The 27324-nt window shown below is 36.7% G+C and overlaps 1 protein-coding gene across 3 annotated transcripts in view; it reads right to left on the reverse strand.

Moving 5' to 3' along the window:
- The window catches only part of LOC127433428 (calcium-binding protein 1-like), a 39661-nt gene that overhangs the window by 2712 nt on the left and 9625 nt on the right, over positions 1–27324 (reverse strand). The window contains exons 1-8 of one of the 3 annotated variants that reach the window (XM_051685338.1): positions 12892–13421; positions 7844–7849; positions 5572–5730; positions 3689–3719; positions 3321–3464; positions 3072–3181; positions 2763–2837; positions 2600–2672 (exon numbers count right to left, since the gene is read on the reverse strand). In XM_051685338.1, coding sequence (XP_051541298.1) covers positions 2600–2672; positions 2763–2837; positions 3072–3181; positions 3321–3464; positions 3689–3719; positions 5572–5730; positions 7844–7849; positions 12892–13038 — 745 coding nt within the window. In that variant the 5' untranslated portion in view covers positions 13039–13421. Of the gene's footprint in view, positions 1–2599; positions 2673–2762; positions 2838–3071; positions 3182–3320; positions 3465–3688; positions 3720–5567; positions 5731–7843; positions 7850–12891; positions 13422–27324 lie in introns of those variants that run through there. The other 2 variants (XM_051685337.1, XM_051685336.1) reach the window with 2 other exon arrangements.

The following is a 27324-nucleotide window of genomic DNA, read 5'->3' on the forward strand; positions in this document are numbered from 1 at the left end:
TCTACCCTCCCTAGCAACTCGGGCCAATTTGGTTGCTTAGGAGACCTGGCTGGAGTCACTCAGCACGCCCTGGGATTCGAGCTAGCGAGCTAGTGAGCTCCAGGGGTGGTAGCCAGCATATTTTACCACTGAGCTACCCAGCCTTGAAGCCATTAATTCATGTACAAACCATGTTTATCTTAGTATCAAACCATGTTTATTGTAGTCTGGTTCATATTTTATTTTACCTTGTGTAAATACGTTCATGGTTTTCGAAGATGAGGGAATATCAAGCCCTTTGATGTCAACAACAAAGATATGGGAAGCGTTTTGTTCTTTTAAAATATGAGACAATTTATTTTGCTATCCTAACCATGCACGATTACAAGGTTAATTGTATTTTATTATTTGCATTTAGTATTGTTTTTCCCCTGTCAGATGCAACCCTATCAGAACAAGCTTGTCAGTTCATGCTTTATAAATGTACTTATAAAAAAAAAAAAAGTGCAAATGACCTCAGATGAGTCAAAGTTAGCCTGAGCTCGAAATACAGCAAGAGGACCTTCAACTGTCACACCTCCAGCCATCACAGTGTTCAACAAGAATAACAGTGGTGGCTATTTTTGTCCTTCCTGCTTTTCTGCTCTTTTTTGTGCGTGGATAATCTGAGAGGTGAAATAATCCCATGGTTAAGAGATAATCTAGTTGACAGCTCGGCTACTGTCATTTTACCGCCTTCACTGTGATGAGATTCAATAACAGCTAAACTGTGTGACAAAGCAGCAGACAGCAGCATGAAGCTCTTGTGCTGAAGATGTGAAGATACATGGACAAAACTAGCTAAGAATAGTTTGTAAAATAAGGATAATTTGTTTCAGTCCTTTTTTGGTAAAAGGTTTTTTTTTTTTTTTAAGGTTTCTTGCACCAAAAACAATCGTAATTTATATTTACATGCCATTTTCCACCCACTCTCTGACCCTTATGATTAAAGTATGATTAACCCCTCCCCTCCAACAACCTGTCATGGCAACAACTAATAATGATCCAGTCAATTCCCATTGGCTAAAATAAAAGTCCCGCCCCACAATTTGTCTCATTGAATACTGTATCTTGTTTCATTCAGAAATGTCACAGACGAATTACAGAAGTTAAATGGGTTGCCACTGACATTTCATGTTGACTTTAAACAGGCTGATTATGCTACTGTACCTTTAAGATTTGTCTAAATGACAAATACTGTTATCAGAGGTGATAAAATGAGAAATCTTTTAAAAAATACAGTTTGAAACATACGTGTCAAATTTGTATAAATGTAAGGTTTTTGTTGAATTTGGCTTAGCATTATAGCATTTTTTTTTTAAGTAAAAAAAATAAAAATCAATAAATTATATATATATATTTAATGACTTTAAAAATGTAATTTGGTGTAACCATCAATTTTAGTCAAAAATATAATGAACTTTTTCAGGGTTACTCCATATGACTTGAATAAAATGTGCCTTTTCATAAAAATGTCAAAATAACTGATTTTTCTTTCTTGTTTTTTTTTTCTTTCTTTTACTTCACACAAAGTCATGAGGGTCTAAAGGGGCTTTCTCTGTTTTATTTATATATATCTTTTTTTTTGGTCACATAACAACACATTGGCAACCTACATGTTGATTACACCACATGACATGATCATGACATGAACAATATTTGAACACAAAGAATTTCAGTTTTTAATGAGACTTTGGTCTCTGGATGGTTTCACTACATGACAATTTAACTTTAAGCCCCAGAAAAAATATAAAAATGTAAATATATATTTTTGTGTGAACTGCACTGCATTTTCATTGTACTTTTGAATAAAAAAAATAAAAATTGTGTTATGTCAGTGACCCGTAAATGACATATGATTGCTAACCTCCATGTACTGGTAAAGCTTACAATGTCTTTCTTCAGGGCATACTAAGTTGCTGAATACAGAATAAGCATTGATGTGCAAATTTGTCCAGTCATATGTTGATGAGCTTTAATGAGTTGTTACATCATAACCATAACAATTTCTGAATGACACATTTCTGCAACTTAGTGTCCATAAATGGTCTTGGTGGACTGAGGAGGAAGCTTTGAACATTAGAATATGTCTATGTAGTATACTGAACACTTATGTTTCAAAAGACCAAGAATGCCCTCTTTAAATATTCTTCAAAACATTAGTATATCAATAACTATTTGATAATTGAATAAAAATCAGTTTTTGAAATGTGGGTGAGGAGTGGTGGTGGCGTAGTGGGCAAAGCACAGAACTGGTAAGCAGAAGGTTTCCAGTTTGATCCCAACAGCCACCACCATTGTGTCCTTGAGCAAAGCACTTAACTCCAAGTTGCTCCGGGGGGATTGTCCCTGTAATAAGCGCACTGTAAGTCGCTTTGGATAAAAGCGTCTGCCAAGTGCATATATGTAAATGTAAAATTGAACCCTTAGAAATATTAAAATATGGGCATAAGAGTAAATACGAATGTTTAGGATCATTATGGCTTTTCCACTTAGACAGCAAATAATGATTCACTACACACTCAATATACTTGGGAACTGCACCAAGCAATGAAATTAGCATTACTAATAAGTGGCTCACCTTCAAAGTCAACATGACCATCTCCATTTAAATCAATGTCACGCAGAATGTCCTCCAGATCTCTGTGACCCACCTGAAGGAGAGAAAAATCAATATAAGAATGAAAGGAGAATCGTCTGAGATCAACAAAGTTTTAAGATGAAAACAAAGGAAGTACTGTCACCTGCTGTCCAAGCAGTTTCTTCATGGCCTCTCTTAGTTCTGCTGTACTGATCTGACCGTCTCCATTGGTGTCAAACTGAGGGAAGAGGAACAAAAGGATTGTGTTAATAGGAGATTAAAATGTTCTCGAGCATGTCTGCAGTCTGGATCCAAATTATCCTGCTCTTTCCAGCCTGAATAAATCAGTCAGCCTAACTATGTAGCTAACGTTTTTAATCCACATTTACCTAAAGTTTTCTCATTATTTGAACTTTTTAACTGTATTTGTGTGTTTTATTTCTGCTATGTGGCATCACCTGGCACCCCTCACCTCTTTGAAGGCATCTCTAAGCTCTTTTACTCCGATCATATCTGCCGTCTCAGCCAGAAGTTTAGGGCCCATCAACTCCACAAAGTCCTCAAAGTCAACATGTCCCCCCACTGTAATAGAGAGGACACAAATATAATCTGAATTTTAACATCAGCATTTGGTTTGATTGGTGTAAAAGTAACTTCTTGGGTTCAGACCAAGCAATCAATCGAATGAACAGTTTTAACAGTTTGTTTTGCTGTTGCTTACAGTTCATGTTAATCTGTTGACTCAGTTCAATAAGCTCCATTTCTGTAGGCATGTATCCCATAGTTCTCATACAGTTGCCAAGGTCTTTACAGCCAATGAAGCCATCTTTATCTTTATCAAACTCTTTGAAGGCTTCTTGTAGCTCTGTAAAGAATCAAACAGGATGAAAATAGATTTTGACAAGATTAAACTCTCCAATAAATCCAATATTCCAATTTAATGTAGCTCTCAAATCTTTTTTGGTACACATACATTCAAATACATCAAGACGTGTTGCGCCAGGTTTAACGTACATTTTGGAACAAGGGTGTAAATAATGACAGATTTTTTTTTCACTCATCTTTAACCTACAATGAAATAGAACTTACCATCCAGTTCCTCTGGTCTCAACTCTCTGTTCTGCAATAAAATAAACAGAACAATCAATAATCATCCACACAAATGATGACCTATGTTGCACTATTCCACTGAAGTCATTACAAATTATACAAGCGAGGTGTTGTCCTCCTCCCATTCTGAAGAATAGAGTCATTTATTACAATGCACCTGTTCCTACTTGAGAGAAAAAGCAAGTCATTAATGAATTAACTAAATGTTTTTAAATCCAAGTTTTCCATTGAAAACTAAGTAATTTGGAACCGCACATACAAACTCAGGATTGATCTCTCATAATCAGTTTTTTCTTTACATCTCCTTGAATACAAGTGCTTGCAGGGCTCACCTCGAGCAATCACTTGCGCGTCTGCAGAAGAACTCAATCACATGACTCTGACCCTGCAGAGGCTAATAATGGCAGATCCCTGTAGTTCCTACATCAACCCATAGCATGTAGCACTGTATTCTTTACAATCAGTTGCAAAATGTCTGCATTTTAACAGAACAGCCTTGCTGCTGGAAAGCATTTGGGTAGTTGATGCATATCCATGAACTGTTTGGTAACACATTACAATAAAGTTCTTTATGTTAATAGTAGCTAATGCATTAGTTAACATGAACTGACAATGAATAATATTTTTTACAGGATTTATTTATCTTGGACTATGTTAATATGTAAATATACTGTTGTTCATTGTTAGTTCATACTACATTTACTAATGTTTATGTATTGAAACTTACTGTAAAATGTCACCGACTTTTTTTGTTATAAACATCGAGATTTGTGGCTAACATTTATATGAATATAAAATGTATGAAAATATTTCTTGGGTCCTGTAACATTTCTTTTTAAATTTTCATCGTTTTAGATGTAGTATAGCATGTGACACTGCAGGACATGTGAACTTTCCACAAGCAGCCTGATCTCATGAAAATTACATGACTGTGGTGACATTTTTGCAGTGCTAATGTGAAATTTAAGTTAAATGTTCTACCAAACCGATGAAGTTTTTAAGGTTAATGCTCCGACCTCTCTATTCTGAACCTTAAACCTAAACCTAACCATAAAGCAAATGTGACATGAATTTCTGATGCAACCATGTCATTTGGTGGTGCTTCTATTACACTTTCGGCTCATGTTTCGACTTGCATGTTCTTCAGGACTCATACTCCAATATTTTGCATATGGCGTGACTTGATTACAGTCGAACAGGCCAGCAAATGTAGATAAATTGTTCAAATGTATCGCCTTACAAGTCATGCACTATAATAAAAGAGTTTTGATGTCATAAGGTAGTATTGTGAGTGGAACAGAGTAAAAAGTAATTGTTTATTTTACATTTGGCAGACGCTTTTATCCAAATCAACTTACAATGCACTTATTACAGGGACAATCCCCCTGGAGCAACCTGGAGTTAAGTGCCTTGCTCAAGGACACAATGGTGGTGGCTGTGGGGATCAAACCAACAACCTTCTGCTTACCAGTTCAATGCTTTAGTCCACTATGCCACCACCACTCCTTTATGTACTGATAATATGCCATTTTACCCATCATTTGTGTAAAAGTGAATAAAAGTCATTGTTGTAGCGCCTCTAGTGTTAAATTTCACCTATAAACTGCCCCTATACGTACAATAAGCCACATAAAAATCTATTTTGCAAAAATGTAGGTTTAATAATGTAATTCTATGAGACCAAGTTGACTTTATGTCAGCTACCCAGATAAAATTTCTCGGATCCTGAATTAATTTGTCATAAGATGCTGTGGATATTGTTTATGTTTGTCTAAATGCTTAAATTTCCATTAACAAGATAAATATATCTAGCAAGAGATTTTTGCATGAGCATGTGTGCGTGCATGTCCAGACTTACGTACAGCCTTCCGGCTTTCAGCGAAGCCCTTGCGCAGGAAAATGCATGCAGGTCCGAGCACATTGTGCATATATGTTGAGTTCTGAGCCAAGGCTGCCAGGGCCTCTCCAGATGTCACCCCTTCATCACATGACTGCACTGCTTTGTAACTTCGCTTGCGGTCCTGAGCACAGCCATCATGTTCCAGCCACCCCAGCCAAATGGAGAGGGAACGTGAGGTAAAGACACAATTAGAAACTACATAGACGCCTTACTGGTTTCATGGATGGACACATTTGTGGAGATTCAGAGGCCGGGATACAGAGGTTAAGACTTGAGAGGTATCTGACCAGTCAGTCAATTCACCAAACAGTCCACAGTCAGGTCAAACGGTCAGTTCAAACCTCACTGAAAAATCATTCAGAAGCCTTTTATTTAATTGTGCAAAATAAGACAATTAGAAGAATATAGCTAAGTTCTACAAAGTCTGTCATATGGTCGGAATCTAGTGATGTCAAGTAAGAATATCCCATGTCCGAATGTAATGCATCATTAGAACTACAATAAACTGATAGGAAGATTATTCCAAGAAAAACATAGATTGTTAATTCAGGAACATGTCCAACTTTGGAAAAATCACGTCGTGCCAGACTCTGCCCTCTATTTTCTCTTCCCTCTGAGCAACTGACAGAACCTTTAAGATCAGATACCATTCAAACTGAATAATTCGTCCACTTTCATATCTTTGTCATGTTTTTAAAATGAAGCCCATAGTTCACGAGTGTTTCAAGCTTCGAAGGGTGAAGATGTGGGAAAGACAGCATCAAGGGAGGATATGAAAAACTACTTGATGATATTATATGAGAACAGATTCTCAAATAATCTAAATGACAATGAAATTGCTTTATTTTATGTGTTTACTTACTGTATTTCTTGTTAAAACAGGAAGTTTGGGCAGGAAATATTGCCAATAGGATGTAGCTACATCACAGCCATGAACCATGATCTGTTACTTGCTAGATGTTGACAGGTATTGAGGGGTATCCTTTCCCCTTTTTCTCCCCAATTTGGAATGCCCAATTCCCAATGCGCTCTAAGTCCTCATGGTGGCGTAGTGACTCACCTCCGCATCTGAGACCGTCAGTCCGCGCATCTTATCACGTGGCTTGTTGAGCGCGTTACTGCGGAGACATAGCGCGTTTGGAGGCTTCACGCTATTCTCCGCGTCATCCACGCACAACTCACCATGTGCCCCACCGAGAGCGAACCACATTATATGACTGTACCCACCCTAGCAACCGGGCCAATTTGGTTGCTTAGGAGACCTGGCTGGAGTCAATCAGCACGCCTTGGATTCTAACTCGTGACTCCAAGGATGGTAGTCAGCGTCTTTACTTGCTGAGCTACCCAGGCCCCCTGAGGGTTATTCTAATTCTAGAGAGCATTTGATTGGACAAAAATCAGTTTAGTACAAGACAAGTGACCAATATTTTTGGTCAATTTTCACGTAAGAGAAAGAAAAAGAAAGAGAAGTAAGAGAAATTATATACTGTATTTTTAATGCTAATTAATTTAGTCTTTGTTGTTTTGTTAATTTTGTCAATTAGAATTACATAAGCAAATACTGTATATGGTTTCAAGGCTAATAGACATTGGTCTAAAATCCACAAAACTCCAATTTTGATTTCAAGCAGTCTTTAAAGGGAAGTATGTATTGTGAATGTGATGGAGGGGTAAAAATCGATTGCTCGTCTATATCAGAGGTGGATCTAAGAGATGGTTCATCAGGACAAGAATAAGAGCAGTCAGCCAGCACATTGTAATAACCAATTAGCTGTTAGACTGAGGAGGTGAAGAGCACACGAAATATCACTCACAGAAAAGAGCATCTCCCCAATTATAAACAGAGCCATGGGTTTATTAAAGAGAAGACTGACTTCATCTAACAGCTGTGAAAAAGGAAAAAGCTAAACTCTCTCAAACACTTATTTGAAAACAGCATCTAAAATACACTCACCGAGCCCTTTACTAAGAACACTATGGTCCTAAGAAAGTGCCTGACGTGGTCTTCTGCTATTGTAGCCCATTCACCTCAAGTTTTGACGTGTTGTGCATTCTGAGATGCTATTCTGCTCACTACAATTGTACAGAGTGGTTATCTGAGTTACCGTAGCCTTTCTGTCAGCTCGAACCAGTCTGGCCATTCTGTGTTGACCTCTCTCATCAACAAGGTGTTTCTGTCTGCAGAACTGCCACTCACTGGATGTTTTTTGTTTTTGGCACCATTCTGAGTAAACTCTCATCTCAGGAGACCAGCAGTTACAGAAATACTCAAAACAGCCCGTCTGGCACCAACAATCATGCCAAGGTCGCAATCACTGAGATCACATTTTTTCCCCATTCTGATGGTTGATGTGAACATTAACTGAAGCTCCTGACCCGTATCTGCATAATTTTATGCACTGCACTGCTGCCACACGATTGGTTGATTAGATAATCGCATGAATAAGTAGGTGTACAGGTGTTCTTAATTTCTCAGTGAGTGTATATATAACTACAAACCAACCATAAATGTTTGTGTTTATTTACAGTTACTGACACTGATATTAAAATTCTTTAGACAAAAAAAAGTTTGTCTTGTTAAGCCAGTTGTAGGCTAGTTTGTACATTGGCATACATGGTCTTTAAAGTGTCATGAAACCCAACCTAGTTCAGCACCAATCCTTCACACCTCAGACTGAAGAAAGGCTCACGAAATGGTAGGGAAAAGATGTAAAAAGCTGGTAGGGTTAAGGGGTGGGAAGGGTGTGGATTGGAGGAGAGCTACAAATCACTTCCAAAACAGACTCACAACAGAGATGGCTGAACATCATATTATGAGTGGAGATGAAAACACAAGAGGTTTGGGGCACTTTGTTGTATATCAATCATGGAACAAAAGTGTGAAGATGACAGAACAGTTTGCAAATCTGCAAAAAGAAATGTGATGTTCAAACTTTTGAGAATGAAGTGAGAACAGTGCTTAGAGCAGACATTACCATTGCCATCTAAACAGAACAGCCACTCCTCATAAACAGCTGCTTCATGTTTGGAGCGCTAGAGTAGCAGAACTGCGGCTGGCCAAACATGTTCGCTTTGGTGCGGTTATGGACTGCGGTCCATTCTGACAAGTGATTTCAATCTCACTACAGTTTTTCGTGTAAAAGCCACACATTTTTGTTCTGTGAGTGCTGCTGAAGTCATGTGCCTGTCCGGAACTGCTGTTGCATCTGTGAATAAGTTTAAATTCTCTGTTGCAATGAGAGCTCATGCATGAGGCAGGGCTGTGATTGCATGGAAGCCTTCCTTCTCATGAATAATATGGAGAAATGCTCAGAATCGAATGATGTATTAGTGTACTACCAACCACAACTCATAGTTTACGCATACAGTATACCTCATGTTTTGTGACATTGCTTCAACTTTCTTTTTTAAACTGAAAGAACGAAATGGCTCAATAAAACGATGGGAAAAAAACCCACTTTCCCTTTAATAATAAACATAATGAGTGCTGTCTTTTTTTTATGATCTGTTAACATCTAAATAAATTTTTTTTTGTGTTTTCATGACACTTTAGTCAACATGAAATAATAATTTACACTATTTACATTTTCATTGCATGGTATGATTGTGCACATTATTCCAAATAAAGATTCATAATGATGTATTAAAATTGTATAACTTGCTCTGCCTCTGAAATGACTTTCCTTTTTGGTTGACATCATAAATCCCTCTTAGGTCATGTCCACACTAATCCAGTTGCCTAACGGCATCATTTTTCAAAGTGTTTTCGAAAGTCTCGAAAGTTTTCGGTAGAGGATATCGCCGTTCTGGTAAGGATGAGAGGCGTAAGCATATTTTTAATGCGTAAACTAAAACGTATTAGTGACGATGTGGTCTTACATTTCAACCCCTTCTCTCAAACCACCAGGCTGCATTCTGTTATGTATTACTTTCCAATCAATTCCTGCTTAATAAAATCAAGTCTTGCCATGCTTTTTTGTTAAATATCCTATTTCACTTGAATATACAGATTATGGAAGTAAAATAGGTTTGGTTAAGGTTAGGAATGGCATTTCATGTAGACTTTAAACTAAAAAGATTTTATAGACTTAAAGTTCTAATGCCTTCTCTTTTCCAGTATCAGAGTCTTGTGGCTTTTTCTCATTTGTATCTGCTCTGTTTCCCTTCTCTTTCATTCGCGCTATCTTGTTTTACCACATGCAGCTAAAGTAATCTGTATCTGACTGGTAAACAAGATTGAGGGCACAGACACAGACGCTGCCATTAACTCTGTAGCAGTCTAATTTGGCCTCATATACTAAAGAACTTGCCATCAAAAGCAAAGCCAGACCTTCTATCATAGAACCAATGGTCAAGCTCTTTGACATCTTCACTCTAATGTACAGTAGTACTCTAATAGTGCATGCATGCATGTATGTATATGTGTGTGTGTGTGTGTGTGTGTGTGCAAACATGTACTACAACTGCCCTCTATTTGCACATGACCTTCACGCTCCATCTGTTGCCAAGGCTGTAGTGGTGCCAGCTCTTGCATTCTTCCACAGAAACCTGTGCCATTAGGCACACCAGGAGAGGAGCAGGTGCCTAGTGCTTGATATCATGCAATTATCAAACTAATCTTTAAGCAGAAGTGTATGAAAAACATCTCATGCTTTATAGAAATGTTTGGGAGGACCCTACAGAGAACTTTTTAGAGCTTTGAATAGACATTATGTTGAAGATAAGAATGCAAATGCAACTTAACAATGCTGTCGAGAACTTTTTTGCAGTGTAATCTCATTAAAATGCTTTTACAGTAAGGCAGCATGAGCAGCATATCATTAAACATTAAGTTAATTCATGAAAAGATCCAGCAAGTCTTCCAAGGTCAAAGACATCCTGATACAGGACAAGCCATCTTAGGGAATATCAGATTTTCCACGCTACAACAACATTTTTTGGTGCTTCAGGGTCAATCAATATGGTTTTTTTAAAGGCTGATGCTGACATGATATATATCTTATACTATCTTATATTATGTTAAATAAAAGCATATATTATATATAAAAATATATATTATATAATAATATATATTATATATGCACAGTATATACAGTATATACATTGTACTATATTTTACCAATATATATATATATATATATATATATGTGTGTGTGTGTGTGTGTACTGTAAATTATTTTGTTTTATTTAACAAGACAAGACATGTAATCTTACAGTTAAAATTATTATAATAATAATAATATATATATTTATTTTTTTAAGAAGTAAAAAGTACTATTTACCTCATGGTTAATGTTATGTTTAACATGACACTACATGTATTTTTATGATAAATTATTGTTAAAATGCCCATCCCATTTGTTTATATTTAATTGAAATATTTATGTTGATTCTTAGTTATGTACATGAGGGTGTTTTATGTTACATTTTAAGTTGTTTTGTTAATATTTATTGCATTATTTTTGTGGCATGTTTGTTACCACGATGTTGTTTTGTGTTTTTGTGAGTGACACTGTGCATAAAGACATATTTATTGGCCATTGCTCCTGGTAGGGCCACTTTTGATAAAATGTAAGTCATCATGTGCACTCGAAAAAATAAACTGTTGAATTTACTTAAAAAAGCAGTGTCAAGTGGTTCCACGCAACAGTTTTAAGTAGTTCCAACAAGCCACAGTTCCGTTGTATTAACTTAAATTATTAATACTTGTATTAACAAGTAAATCAGACAAAAGCTTTTTGAATAAATGCAAACCATTTGGATTTGTTAGTGTTACGTATTATTATTATGTTAGTTTTACTTGATAATAAGTGTTGAACTTACATAAGATCAATTTATTTTTTCAGTTAACAATTGGCCAGCAACAGTTTTTATTGATATGGTAAAAGTATTAGCATGAATCTCAACAAAGTAGATTAAAGTACTTCAGAGAAAAGTACGAAAGTATTTGTACTCCTCAACCTATGCTCAATCTCCACTCTTTACCACAGTAGCAACCCCCAAAATTCCAACATTACAGAAACTCTTCTAAATCTCAACATAACAAATGTTAAATACTAACTATTCACCCCTTGTACTCATCTTGCATAAAAACAAATAAAATAACACTTAATTTCAACATTTACTCTCTCCATCCAGTTTCATGCAAAGCATGCTGGAAATTACAAATTGTGATTTCAGTTAATGCCAACAAAAATAGTTATGTTGTCCCAACTCAAATTGATTAAGCAAAGCTGACAAGACACTTTTTCCATTGAAACAACTCAGTTAAATTAAGTTCACTTGTTTACATATATTTGTTGAGTAATATGAACAAGGGAGGATTCAGTAAAACTGACGATAGTGAAAGTTCATTTTTTTGAGTGTGGCCTTTTGTATTAACACTTGTGTTACCACCTATTGTTGACAATTTAAAAGTGCAAAGCAGATTTCCAGTATGTTATATAATTTTATGATAGGCGTAGTGTGGTAATGATCAGCAAACTATAAAGGCACCAAAATGACATCCTGTAATGCCTGAAACAAGGTCAATGTATTTTCTACGGTGAATTTCTACTGTAAATTTAATAGGAAAGTTATTACAGAATCTATATAAATATCACAAGTACACTAAATTGCAGAATTTAAATGAATATTTGTTTTACACATTGACTCAAAATCAATCTTTAATTTAATTAAAATTTTTCATCTTTTTAATTAAAGATTAGAACATTTTTAAATGTGCTAAATCCATTTACAAAGCTTTTGGTAGGTTTTAGTACTGATACTACGCAAAATGACCACTTCTGTTAATCGGCCAATCAGACACAGTAACTGGCTGATGTGATGATTTAAAAATGGCTAATTATTGGCTGATATCACTACTGCAGATTTGTTTCTTAGTTTCTTTTCTAGATATTTTCTATCAAATAAATTTGTTTTTCTTCTCCAATAGCATGCAGTTTTACAATCAGACATGGTAACTGGCTGATGCAATTATCTCAAAATGGCTAAATATCAGCTGGTCACTAATGCAGATTTGATTATTAGTTTCTTTTTTGCTTTTCTAAATGTTTTCTAACTAATACAATGGCTGTTGAAAATGACCATGATGGTACTGGATACAGTAGCACTGTTCCATTCAGTGGAATTCAGAGCACGACTATTAAACTCATCACTGACAGTACAAGTAACACAATCCAAGTCTGGGTCCAGTCAGTTGTGCACACACACACAAACACACACACTTTACATTACATTGCATACATTTATAGGGTGCATCTAGCTATAAAAAGCATCTTACCTTTTTGGAGATATTCTTTAGCGGTGACTTAACACAGTTGCCCATAATAAAGTCCCTTGTGCTAATTTTGTGTGTGCAAGAGTCAATGTGGCCGCATGCGCGCGTGTGTGTGGTTGCATGTGTGTGAGTGTATCCACATGCCTCCATGCATGGATTACGTATGAGATGAGGTCTGCAGGCTTATCTTCTAAGAATTATGGATTTTGGAGAGGACGTAGATGATCCAGGGGTGGTGATGCTGGATGTCAAGGTGACAGGAAGGGAGGAAATGGAATGGAAAAGAGGATAGAAGGATCAGGAAGAGAAGACATGTGTCTCAGTGTGAAGTGCTGCTAGAAGAGAAAAGCCAAGATTGCTTCTTCACTTGCTTACACACTCTCCCTCTCTTTCTCCATCACCCTCCCTTCATTTCCCCCCTTTCCTCCCAGTTCACTTGCTCTTTCACTCATCCCTCCCTCTCTCTCACTCTCAGCTGCTCAGTTTTAAACCATCCGTCCAAACAAGGCAAAAGGGACAAAGAGATTGGCACAGACAAGCATATCACCTTCCCCGGAGCAAGATGCTGAAGACACTAATCCAAACACACACACACAGACAAGTGCGCACATACACAAGAGTGGTAACAGATACAGTCGATTGCACACATATGGATGTGGGGCTATGGAGCTAAAAAATACCACTTGCACGGAGTGCCGTCCAGCTACGATGGGCCAATGTTGAGATCAAAATCAGTAAAAACATGAAAGCCGCATGAGGGAAGGTGATGTGGCACTGCACCAGGGACAGATGCACTTAGGGCTGCAAAATCACAACACATTGTCCGAAGGGCCACAGCAGGTTACTTGGGGAGGACAGGAAGCCATTACCAGAATTTACCTGCTGGGCTGGCACTCGCCCACCGAGCCCCATCAATTCCTGTTTGGGCCTCTGCTGATTCACTTTGTCTACATCTCTACTTTCTTCCTCATAGGAAAGACAAATCTCAGCAGTGAGATTACACTGAAAGAAATTTTGCAACAAATGGCTGATGACTCACTAAATTTTTTTTTAACTTAAGTCTGCTTCTTAGATGTTTTCCAAAGAAAAAAGACCCCTGAAATCTGTCTCCTCTTTGTTTCAACAGAGATAGAGTTCCCTCTCTTTTTGACCAATAAATGTACATTACTTTTCCTGTCATAGTGATTAATGGATAAAGATAAAAAAAATTTTTTTATAGAGATGGCACTCAAAGAGCCATTTTTAGCCAATTAAATATTAAGAGCTGAGCATAACAAGAAAATTTGACAGACTTTAGAAATTTCTATGACTTGAGTTCAATATCAACTAAACATTTTCTCATTAAACTGTCCGGACCAAATTATCAGAGCTATTTCCACAATAATTTTACAGCACTATACTCTATACTTTTAATACTATACGGCATGTGAACAATTGGATAATTTATGAGAAACAAAATTAATCCTTATATGAAACATAAATGAGAACTCAATTACGTCTCCTGAGCTATGTAACTAGTCGATTTAAAACATCAATATCACTCTTCAATATAAGGTCTGTTGTGCCACTGATTCTCAAGTGAGAAATGCTTAACAATTTAAGATATAGCCGAAAACAAAGATACAATTAAATGAGTTAATTATTTATTATTAATGATATTTATTAATGTGTCAAAATGCAACAGTCAGATTCTGAAAGTAAAAATCCAATTCATTTTCTCCATAGACAAATTGATTTTTAATGACAACTTACATATAAACCTTTAAAGACAGCCCTACAGTGAGCACTGAGGTTGTTAATCGATGATATATACTTCTGTTTAAGTCATGAGTCCACGTAATTTTAAAAAATCAGTGTTGAACAGCAGAATTTGTGGTGAAAATTAGGGATGTGTTGATACAAGCGGTGTTCCTCAGAGCAGTCAGAGACTCTGTCAGAATTTCTCTTGCAGACACGCTGGGACTCTCTCAAGCGTTTGGCATGAGGGTCGGGCAAAAATATAGATTTCCCGTTTTATCTCGATCTTCATTTGAACGATCCCGATGTCGATTCTTAAAATCCACTCACCAGTGTAGATAAGTGGCGAAGTTTATCACTGAGATCTTTTCTCTGCATGTTGAAATTAAAAGTTTGGTTTGACTCTTTCTGTGTAATGTGTGTTCAAAGGTGAAATCCATGCATTCCTTTTGTCATTGAATAATGCATCAAAAACAACAAAAGAAACATTTAATTCTAATTACACATCAGCATGGATGCTGTAACACCATTCAACCAAAACACTGTCAAAGTCCCGCTGGTCTTAAAGAGACATTACAAGTGTAGAACAAGTATCCCCTGTATAAATAATAACAGCATTAGCTGAAAGAGAATTTCTTTCATACTGTATGTAGACAAAATGGACATTATAACTGAAAAATACCCAAATGAATTGGAACTGAAAGCTCATACGTATTGTCACGTATCGCATCATGACGTGTATCGCAATACGTATCGTATTGTGAGGTGTCTGGCGATAGTGAACACTACTCTACCCATGATCCTGAAGGAGAAAATCCACCAATCAGAATGTCGCAGCAAAGAAACCATAGCAAATGAGCTCAGCATTAACCACCCAATCCCATGACGCATAGTGAATGATGCAATTAAGTCAGTCTCTCAACACTCTCAAACTACTTAAATATTTTTATATATCTGTATACTTAGAAATTAATAAAATAAAAATATATAGTTTCTATACTTATAATCAACAAATTTAAAATCAACAGTTTTATATTTTTCCATTGTTTTTAATTAAATTACATCATTCGCAATGCCTCTTGGGACTGTAGTTTCCTCATGAAAGACGTTAAAGGAATATTCCGGGTTCAATACAATTTCAGCTCAATTGACAGCATTTGTGGCATAGGGCCCTATTTTAAGCGTGCAAGCGCTAAGCGCAGTGCAATGCCTTAACTCATAAGCGCAAAGTCAATGGGCATGGCCATGAAGTTTTGGTATTTTCGTGTAAGCGTGCGCTAAGTCAAGGCACAAGTGGGTTTGGCGAAATCAGGTCAATGGAGGTTCTTCTCCGGCACCGTCTCCGACCTATTATACAGTCCATTCCCTGAAAAGCACCATCGATATAAACAAAGACAATACATTCATAAGAAGTTGGTAGTGTAAATGGACTGTATGCAATGAATTGGAAGAATAAAAATATGGATTTACATTATTTTGTGCATCATTGTTAAATGGGACACGTTCCTTTTATACACATGGAAAATGTGGTTCAGGATATGGATGTAGGCTCCATTAAATTACAGAGAATGTAAGTATTATTATTTTTGTTTTGTTTTTTATTTTTCCCCTTTTTCACCCAATTTGGAATGCCCAATTCCCAGTGTGCTTTTTAAGTCCTCGTGATCGTGTAGTGATTCGCCTCAATCCAGGTGGCGGAGGATGAATCTCAGTTGCCTCCGCATCTGAGACCATCAACCCACGCATCTTATGCCACGGAGACATAGCGCGTGTGGAGGCTTCACGCCATCCACCGCGGCATCCGCGCTCAACTCACCACGCGCCCCACCGAGAACGAACCACATTATTGTGACCATGAGGAGGTTACCCCATGTGACTGTACCCTCCCTAGCAACCGGGCCAATTTGGTTGTTTAGGAGACCTGGCTGGAGTCACTCAGCATGCCCTGGGATTTGAACTAACGAACTAGCAAACTCCAGGGGTAGCCAGCATCTTTTATCATTGAGCTACCCAGGCCCCCTGAATGTAAGTATTATTAATAATATTCATCTACTGACACGCAAATCATGGCTAGGATTAACAGTGATTGTATCCGCACGCACATCACTTCTACTGGTTGGCATTGATTTAGAAAATGTTAATTAATATATTGAAATAGGAAAGAATTAAACCAAAAATATTTCTAAATTAAAATTACACTTCAAACGAGACGAAAATATAATCAAAACAATGAAGTGTCCAGCCAGGTCTCCTAAACAACCAAATTGGCCCGGTTGCTAGGGAGGGTAGAGTCACATGGGGTAACCTCCTCGTGGTCGCAATTAGGGGTTCTCGCTCTCAATGGGGCACGTGGTAAGTTGTGTGTGGATCGCAGAAAATAGCATAAGCCTCCACATGCTGTGAGTCTCCGCGGTGTCATGCACAGTGAGCCACATGATAAGATGCGTGGATTGACTATCTCAGAAGCGGAGGCAACTGAGACTTGTCCTCCGCCACCAGGATTGAGGTTAGTAACCGTGCCACCACAAGGACCCAGTAAGCAGTGGGAATTGGGCATTCCAAATTGGGGAGAAAAGGGGATATAATAATAAAAAAAAAAAAACACGAAAAAAAACAAAGTGGTCAAAAAAATCATACCAAATCCAAACATGTTTTACTCTCTCCTTCTTCCACCAGCCCCTTTTGCAATTACTTAAACGTAACAATAAAAATAATAATAATAATTGAAAAAATAAACCATGACCTCTAGAAAACGTAACACAAATCTCATAACGTTTTGATTCAACTAACAGCTTCAACAGTGATCGTCAAGGAAATTATTTGATTTTCTGTACTTTCAGAATTTGAACATTAACTTCATTACCATCTGCTGGTAAAATCTCCAAACTGCAAATGCAGGAACTGAATTTGGACTTTGTGTTGAGTTAAGAGGTGGTATTGAAACATCTTAGCGCAATGACCAAATTCTTAGGAAAATAGCAATTTGCACTTTGTGCCACTTCATTTACATACAATACACCCACAGTTTGCGCATCTACACCCACAGTAGTGCAAAATCTCCCACCCACGCCCATTTGTGCTTTTCAACGACATGAACATTGCTCTTCAAATTAGCGCTCTCATGAAAATTGGATAAGACATTGCGCATGGTCATAGCGCATTGCGCTTTGCGCACTCATGAAAATAGAGCCCATAATGTTGATTAACACAAAAAATTATTTCAACTTTTCTTTAAAAAAAAAAAAAAAGCAAAAAAAGGTTACAGTGAGTCACTTACAATGAAAGTGAATGGGGCTCATAATTTTATAAAAGCAATTAAATTCATTCTTCTGTTAAAACACATGTATATATGAGTCAGTTTAAGGCTTTAGAATTTGTTGAACACCATTCACCGTTGTTGAACATTACATCTTTATGGTTGTAAAATTGGCTTTAACTTTTCACAGAAAAGGTTAGTAAGTGATTTTATCACACTAAAATCATGTTAACACACATATTGTTTATGTCTTGTGGTTATACTTTTAAAAAAGTGAGTATTTTAACGTTTACAGATTGGTCCCATTCACTTCCATTGTTAGTGCCTCACTGGAACCCAGATTTTTGAATTTTTTAAAGAAAAGCAGGGGCAAATCAAACATGTTTTTATTTACCAATCAACTTTTATAGAACCCGGAATATTCCTTTAAGTACACAGTCTTTTTCTCCAATTTTCAAATACTTTTATTATTCAAATCAAAGTTTATAATATTGTGATTCACCTCTGAGCTGGTTGGTTTGGTTCATGCCTTTATTTTTAAAATATAAAGAATTTTATTAAATCCCTATGGAGGAAACAAATGTGAAAAATACTTCTGGAACCAAGACGGCTGAAAAAGTGGGTGGGCACTGTTGCACTCTATTTGACACTTAAATATTAAAATAATCTGTATCGGACATACAAAAAAAGATTACAATAATAATATCATCATGTCTAAATTTGACCTTCCTGCCTAATTCTCTGTTGAAGTATTTGTTTTACTCATGTATGCCTCTCTCTCTCTCTCTCTCTCTCTCTCTCACTGTCAGTGTGAATGATTCATCTAGATGAATGTGGTCTCCTCACCGGAGGCTCATTGTGAATTTCAGAACACATCAGAAATCAGAGCCAGGCACCGTCCGCTCACATAACGTCAACTCAGCATGAGTCCACACGGCAGCAACGCAGAAACACATGCACGTGCATATCCATACATGCTTAAACTGGCTCTTAGGAATGTCACAACTGTGTGCTGTAATCACACAACTATATAACTGTGTGTGTGTGTGTGTGTGTGCGCGCATGTATACACAAATCATGCGTACATGGTGATTTAAGTAGTCTTTCCACTACTGTAATGCTTACAGTAGTGCACCAGGTTAAATAAACAGCTATGATTTAGTGCTTAGGATTGGAACCCTTTTAGCCGGTATAAAAGTACCAGCATGTTTATGCTATTTTAGTGACAACATCTGTTTCAGCCAATCACACACAACACAATATTGTTCATTTTGCAGAACTGCTTTGCATGCATTAAATATGCATGATGCAAAGCCACAGTGTTTCCAACTAAACCTCATTTACACTGGGCTCTGATCCCAGGATATCGGCAGGATCAAAGCCGGGGAGCCTGCTGTATGAACACAAGCCGGTGACGGAATGCCCGAAAATTTTATCCCGGGAACAGACAGTAACATTGCCGGGATCAGTCCCGGGATGTGTCTGTGTGAACAAAAGTAGAGCCGATACCGTGAAGGGTGTGTGTCATAGTAATGATGTATTTATCATGCGAAGGAGAAAGTTTGTGTGCAGAATATAGATTCAACAGTTTCACGGTGTACCGCAATTTAAAAAACATACGGCTGTCATTAACCGTTGCCATTTTTTTCATTCACAGCATTGTGTGACTCAGGGTGTTTTCAGATTTATTTTTTTTAAATATACAAGTAAAGAAATTAATGTTTCTATTGTAAATATTAGTTAAATACAAATAAAAAACAATCGGCTAAATTTACAGCTTCACCAACATGACGTGATAAAATAAATTCATTTTTCATTCAGAGCACAGCACACCAAATGTCGGAACTTTATTTCCCCCTCATATAAAAGTCTGTGATGTAGGAATACTTTGGGTATTTAAAAATAATAATTATGTTTACCCAGTTTGTAAATTGTGACGAAAAAAGTGCCATCTCCTGCAGGAAACACTCCAAACCTGAAGTAGGGGAGAGCTGTGGCTTTGGCTATTCATTGTCAAGTGTCAAAATGATTGCTATATTATACATGACAAAGTCAATAAATTACTTTTATTTACATAATATTTTAGTTTATCTTCTATTTATTTAAATTAGATCATATACAGTTGTTGGAGGGGAATTTTACGCTGCATGTAGACGGGGCACGTTGTAACATTTCACTTTCCTTTTTTCCAGGTAGATGGCGAAAAACGTACAAGCTGTATTCATAAACAAAACCACATATTTGTACCAGACGTGTGTAAAGTTATAAAATACTTTGAACCCCATGTGCATTTACACAAACTTAAAAAACCCCAAAAATATTTAGTTTGTGCCCCGCTCTCCCCAAAAACCTATATATATATATATATATATATATATATATATATATATATATATATATATATATATTTTTTTTTTTTTTTTTTTTTTTTTTGGCGAAGATGAATGTAGGTGTCACAATGTGTCACAGTTATGTTCTCAAGGACTCTTATTTTGATATAGTTTTTGTCTTCTATCATTAGTTTACCATGAACTACATTTCCCACGATGCACTGCCCTCATCACAGCCATCTGTTCCCCATCTTCCTCACCTGTTCTCCATTCCCTCATCAACACCTGTTATGTATATACCCTCATGTTTAGTTCACTCTTTGTCAGTTCTAGTCTGTTTAACCCATGTGTTAGTTTGTAGTTTTTGGTTTATTGTTCTGTGTGTATTCTCATGTGTATTTGTGTAACCATCACCACCATCACCATCATCATCATCATCTTTATAATAAGCCTGTGATTAGATCCATCATCTCATCTCAGCTACAACACGTGACAGTAGGCTATGTGAAAATATGGTAGTTAGGCTAAAGACCCCCTTACATAAGAAACACAACCAGACACAGTACACGTTTACCAGTTTTGTAATGACTCAATATAGCTTTTTAGGACTAATTCGCCACAGCACTTGCAACCTTACGACAGGCCAGCTGTTTGTTCATACATTTATTTTCTTAACCCTATAAAGGGCAAGAACAAAATGATACAGAAAATCAATTTATTGCTATTTTCCAACACATTAGGTTCCAAATAATACACTTCCATTCTTCTCCAAATATAGCTTTTACTTTCAATTTTACAGCTTGTAGAAAGCCTCGAAGCTTCTCAATGCTTAATCGCAGCACAATGCATACAATGTGTAAATTAGTAATACATTTATATACTTTAAAAATTGCTTAATGCATACAGAAAAAAAAATGGCAGTGCTAGTCCCCCCCCCCCCCACCCCACCAAAAAAGAAAATCACCAACAAATAAACAGCAAATTAATCGCCTAATCCTTTTTTATTGTAATAAATGCTAATGTCTGAAGAAAAAGTATCAGTAAACTCAAGGTGCTGTACATTAGACGTCACATCGTGATGTCACTTTGGTCTTTATACGCTGGGATGTGTGTGAATGCGAGCACAGATTACAGGAAACTTTTGCAGTGTGAATGAACAAATTTTGCAGTCCCAGAACAGTTCCCGGAATGACTTTTCCCAGGATTAATGCTGGGATCTCAGTGTGAAAGGGGCTTAACTGACTGATACGACCATCTCTTAGCCATTTAGAAAACATTTAGCCACCAGACTACATCTTTCTTCAAGGGATGGTTCACCCCAAAATAAAAACTCTGAATGTTTACAGATACACCTTCTTTTGTGTACCAACAACGCAAAAAAGCATTGTAAAAGAAGTCATTTGGTGTACTATGACAGCATGAGTTGTATGGTCTATATTTATGGTGTTTTCATTGTCCTTTTTTGTCCTTTTTGGAGCTTTACCAAAGAGAAAACAACATGATGGTGAGTACATGATGACAGATTTTATTTTAAGGTGAACACTGCTAAATGACACAAAGAAATTCTAGAAATCTAGAATAAACTGGTACGACACGACAGCATGACGTACAAACTCACAGGCCATGTATCAGCCACACAAAACGGATCATTCTGACAGAAAAGTTAATAAGTACTTCTTCGTTTTAATGATGTGAGGTCAGGGATAATCCCATTAGATACGGAGACAGGCAGCCAGTTAGACAAGAGCAGAGAGACGGGCAGAGATTCACATTCGTCTCTACTGCACTGACTGCATTTGAGTCATGCATACATATAAAAAGAGTACATACATTGTTCCATAGTAGCAGTTCTCCAATCAAAAAAAACATCTCTGACCTTGAGACTTGGGAAAACATGAAAGATTGAATGTCTCTATAAGTCTGTATAGTCCCTATTAACATTATGGCTCAAGTCCTTCCTTCAACATAAGTCTTAGGGATTTTTTTTCGCCTGTTTCATCATCCGCCATGCAAAACGTTGTCTGATCATTTAGAAAAGCAATAGCACATCTCTCTTCTACAAGCCTCATCTTTTCTGTAGCACAAATTGTGCATGACAAATAACGTGCTGAAATCTAATAATTAGGGTTGGGGGTTGTTCAAATCACTAACACAAAGCGTGAGCAATAGCAATACTGATAAGGTTTCAGTTGAGTGATGATCATATACCATCTAATGGGCAGCCTTCATTCCAGAGTTAGAATTTTTTGCAGGTTTCTAATCCCAGCCAAAGATCTAAATATAAAGAAATAATTTTAAAGTCTTGATCTGATTGAAATATTGAACAAGTTATCCGCTTTAATCCACATTTCATGTAGGTTTCTCAAAGGGGAGCTGGATTTACTCACAGAATTAAACATTTCTCTTAAAATATTCATTCACATTCCTCTAAGAGCATCAAAAATGAGGCAGCTCTTCAGAAGTGTTGTTCCTTTCCTCAACTGAACTCTTCATTTATATCTGGCTTGACTTTATCTCTAGGTTTGTCTTTACCTCAACTCAATCCTTCACACTCAACTGCCGTTCCTGAGTGTCAAGTGCTAGCCTAGGTAGCATGAAACGTCCCAGATAGTGATACGTTTTGTTGCTATGGAGACTTGTGCTAAATACGCACAGACAAATATTGTATCATTGCCAGACAGCATTGAGCTTAAATGGCAGACTGATCACACTGTTAATTTGCAGGTGGTCAAAAGTTCTGATCTTGAAATCAGTCTGTGCTTACCGAAATTCAAACCACTGCCCCCAGTGGCCAAAGCTGTAAGTGTTGTTGAGGTGAAATGCCCTCAAGGTGGCGCCAAAAGTGAGTTGTATTTTTAGTTGTAAATTACATAATATAATCAACATGAATGCATAATTTATAAACTCTACCCCTAGCCCAAACCCCAACCCTAAACCTAACAGTCAGTAGAGTAAAAATGTAATTTAAGAGCAAAGATGTAACCTCTAAATCATGCTTGCCATTATTGATTGTAACACGATTACTCTTCAGTTTCTACAGGATTGTTAGCGCAACAGGGAAAAGCGAATGCGTTTGAATTGATGCAAAAATGTCTGATGGAGATGACGTTAGTCAGTAATTCGGCAGTATGGGGTCAATTTCAGGGTACATAAAAATCAGCAGCAGCATGTCGACATCCTGTGTGATCATGTAATACACAAGCTCAAATAATACACAAGTTTTAACAGAAGAATTGAAGTGCTTTTATAAAATTATAAGCTTCACATTTCTGCCTTTAAACCCTCTAAAAATTGGCCCCATTCACTTCCATTGAAGTTTCTCATTGTAATTTGTTTATTTATTTTCTCCCCAATTTGGAATGCCCAATTCCCAATGCACTCGAAGTCCTCGTGGTGGCGTAGTGACTCGCCTCAGTCCAGATGGCAGAGGACGAATCTCAGTTGCCTCCATGTCTGAGACCGTCATCCCGCGCATCTTATCACGTGGCTTGTTGAACGTGTTACCGTGGAGACATAGCGAGTGTGGAGGCTTTACGCCATCCACCGCAGTATTCACGCACAACTCACCACTAGCGACCACGAGGAGGTTATCCCATGTGACTCTACCCTCCCTAGCAACCGGGCCAATTTGGTTGCTTAGGAGACCTGGCTGGAGTCACTCAGCACACCCTGGGATTCGAACTCGTGAACTCCAGGAGTGGTAGTCAGTATCTTTACTCACTGAGCTACCCAGGCCCCCGATTTTTGCTTTTTTTTAAAGAAAAGGAGGGAAAAGCCAAAATAATTTTTTGCAGTAATCAACATAATGCACAAATGCTGTCGACTGAGCTTAACTTGTATAGAACCCAAAATATTCCTTTATAGGAATAGTTCACCCAATAATGTCAATTGTCATTTTTGGAGCTTGGCAGCATCCATCCCCATTCACTTTCACTGTGTGGAAAAGAGCAGCCAGGACATTCTGCTAGACATTTCCTTTTCTGTTCCACATAAGAAAAAAAAGAACGATATGTATGTGACTAAATGATTATTGACTTTTCATTGAATTCTCATCAAATTGTATCTGAACAATGCTGTCTAGACTCATTTTACAGCTCTAGTCTCCTGTCAACAATTATCAAATTTGTTGCTATTTATTTTTATTTTTTTCTCACTCTGAAGGAATAAAGCATAACGGAAAACTCAATTAAGTCTCCTGACCTAAGAAAGATCAACTTCCGAGCAATAAAAATTTCCTTTGGGATGTGCCGAGGAAGAAATTTCAAATTCTGTTCTCTCTTTTTCTTTCTCTCTATTAAGCAGACTGAAAAAGGATTAGAAATTCGACATCTCCTCCCCTGCAATCCATTGCTGAAAAAGAAAACACTTTGGCTTCTATAAATAGCTCAGGACTTAGAGATTGTATTGAAAACAAAAAATGACGTAGAATTTACAACATAGATAGTTTCATGTATTCACCCATCCTCTTTTCGCTCATCTCTCTACCTCTCCCTCCCTCTCTCAGAACCTCGCAAGGTCAGTCTGACACAAGTGGGCTAGAGAGGGAGGGTGGGAGTGATAAAGAATTAACAAAATTGGAGACAAACAAGTGAAGGGAACAACTAAGTGGTACTGCATCATCTGCCTTTCGAACAGTGAGTCTTTCTTACATAAGACATCAAGGTCTATCATGCTTCTTCTTTTTCCTTATTCCTTTTAATGCTTGCTTTCTTCATATTCTCATTTTCTGTATCCCTCCATCACAGACTCCAACAGGAACAGGGAGATAGAAGCAGGTTGACAAGGAATGAGAGAATGTCACACTGCAAATAATCATTTTCTTAATCAGCTTTTGATCTTGTTTTCCATCTAAACATCTTTAAAACAAGGTCAATTAAATTCTGTCATCATTTACTCACCCTTATATTGTTCAAAACCTGTATGACTTTTTTCTCCTTCCGTGGAACACAAAAGGAGATGTTAGGCAGTATGTTAGTCTCACTTTCATTGTATATGCAATGAAAGTTTGTAAAATATGCAATGAAAGTGAATGGTGACTGAGACTAACATACTGCCTGACATGTCCTTTTGTGTTTCACGAAAGTTATATGGGATTGGAACAACATGAGGGTGAGTAAATGATGACAGAATTTTTCATTTGTGGGTGACCTATCCATGTATGCACAAACCTCACTAAACTTTGTTAGATTTATGCTTAAATAACAATTTGCCAATGGAGTGAGAAAAATAAACTTATTTCAATATACTTGATCTGAAAACAAGTCTAAATATCTTATGCAGTTTTGCTTCTCATGTAAATTTATCTTGTTATAAGGATGTGTAAATATTTTTACCAGAAAACAAGACAAAAGTACTCATTAAAAATGCTTTTTTTTTTTTTTGTAGTGTATTTAGTCAGAGAAAGTATCTATGTGTCTAGCACATGACTAACCACTGTATCTCAGCTCCAGCTCTGCATTGTTAACCAAAGCTCACTTTCGCCTGAGACGGGCAGCCCCTGCTGGCAGAGAAAGGACATCAATCTGAAATATTCCTGTCTTCATCTCTTGGCTCACTGTGAAAACAGTGATGCCTCAGTGGTCTTTTTGATATATGCAGCACATTTTTAAATAGGGTTACTTGCATAGTGCATTGTTAGCGAGTGTTACGTCAGGTCAAGTGATGCCAGCATTTGGATATTAATCTTTTTTCCTCGAGAGAGAGCAAGAAGTAGATAGTGATAAGAGAGAAGGAGAATATGTCTGCGACACATAGCGGTTGAAAGGGACCTGACAAGAAAGCCAACCAAAGAAGATGCTGGATAAGAACGTTTCGAACAAATTCTATAGAACCGTAAGTCCTAATATCTACAATTATATTACAATTCATTTAATTACACCAAAGAAATCAGAAGTACACATTTGTTGTCCATTAATAAACAAATATGCAATCTTTCTACAAAGTGAACCAAATTGGAACCCATTTTAAAGGCATATGAAAATATCAAGTTTTGATGAAGTAACATTAAAACCTTTTACATACATTTCATATTGAAACAGTGCCTTATCATTTGACTTCAAATACAAGTACAAGAGCTGTCCTAGTTCTTATATATATATATATATATATATATATATATATATATATATATATATATATATGTATATACAAACACACTACCGGTCAGAAGTTCTGAAACACTCTAAATTTTTTTTTTGGAATTTACTATGGAATAACATAAATGGAACTATGGCAATTATGTTGTGACTAAACAAAATCCAAAATAAATCAAAACTGTGTTATATTTTAGCATCTTCAAAGTAGCCACCCTTTGCCTAGAATTTGCAGACATGTACTCTTGACATTTTCTCAACCAACTTCTTGAGGTATCACCCTGGGATGCTTTTTAAACAGTATTGAAGGAGTTCCCACCTATGTTGGGCACTTATTGGTTGCTTTTATTATTTGGTCCAAGTCATCAATTTCAAAAACGTTTTTTTTTTTTTTTTTTATTAAATTTTAGTTTTATAATGAAATAAATTAATATGGTGGCATAAATATATTTTTGTCTACAAAACTAATTTCAAAGATTTAAGCATATGCCTTCAGATCAAAAGATTTTTAAGATCATGAGAAACATTTCAGTCAAGTGTTTCAAAACTTTTGACCGGTATTGTATATAATACTTGAATACTTATTTGTATTGAACACAGTTATACTGTAAATACCACCAGATTTGGGTGCATTGGCAAACAAAAACAGAGCCTTTTTTGTGCTAAATTAAACCCCTTTTTTAGATTGCTTAAAGAACAGGAACATTCACTCTAAATAAGGAGGGATCCTTAAAGGTTCCTCAATGATATATGCATATCTACCTCAAAGGGATATTTCAGGTTCAATACAAGTGAAGCTTAATCAGCAGCATTTGTGGAATAATACTGATTACCACAAAAAATATTTTCAATTCGTCCCTCATCTATTTAAAACTCTTGGGCACTTAGAATGGAGGTGAATGGAGCCAATCCATAAACTTTAAAATACACAATGTCTTTAAAAGTATATCCACAAGACGTAAACATTACATGTGTTACCATGACTCTATTGTGATAAAATCACTGTTCTACATAATTTAAG

This window comes from Myxocyprinus asiaticus, chromosome 43 (genome assembly GCF_019703515.2).
Source record: "Myxocyprinus asiaticus isolate MX2 ecotype Aquarium Trade chromosome 43, UBuf_Myxa_2, whole genome shotgun sequence".
In the NCBI taxonomy this organism is placed as follows: Eukaryota; Metazoa; Chordata; class Actinopteri; order Cypriniformes; family Catostomidae; genus Myxocyprinus; species Myxocyprinus asiaticus.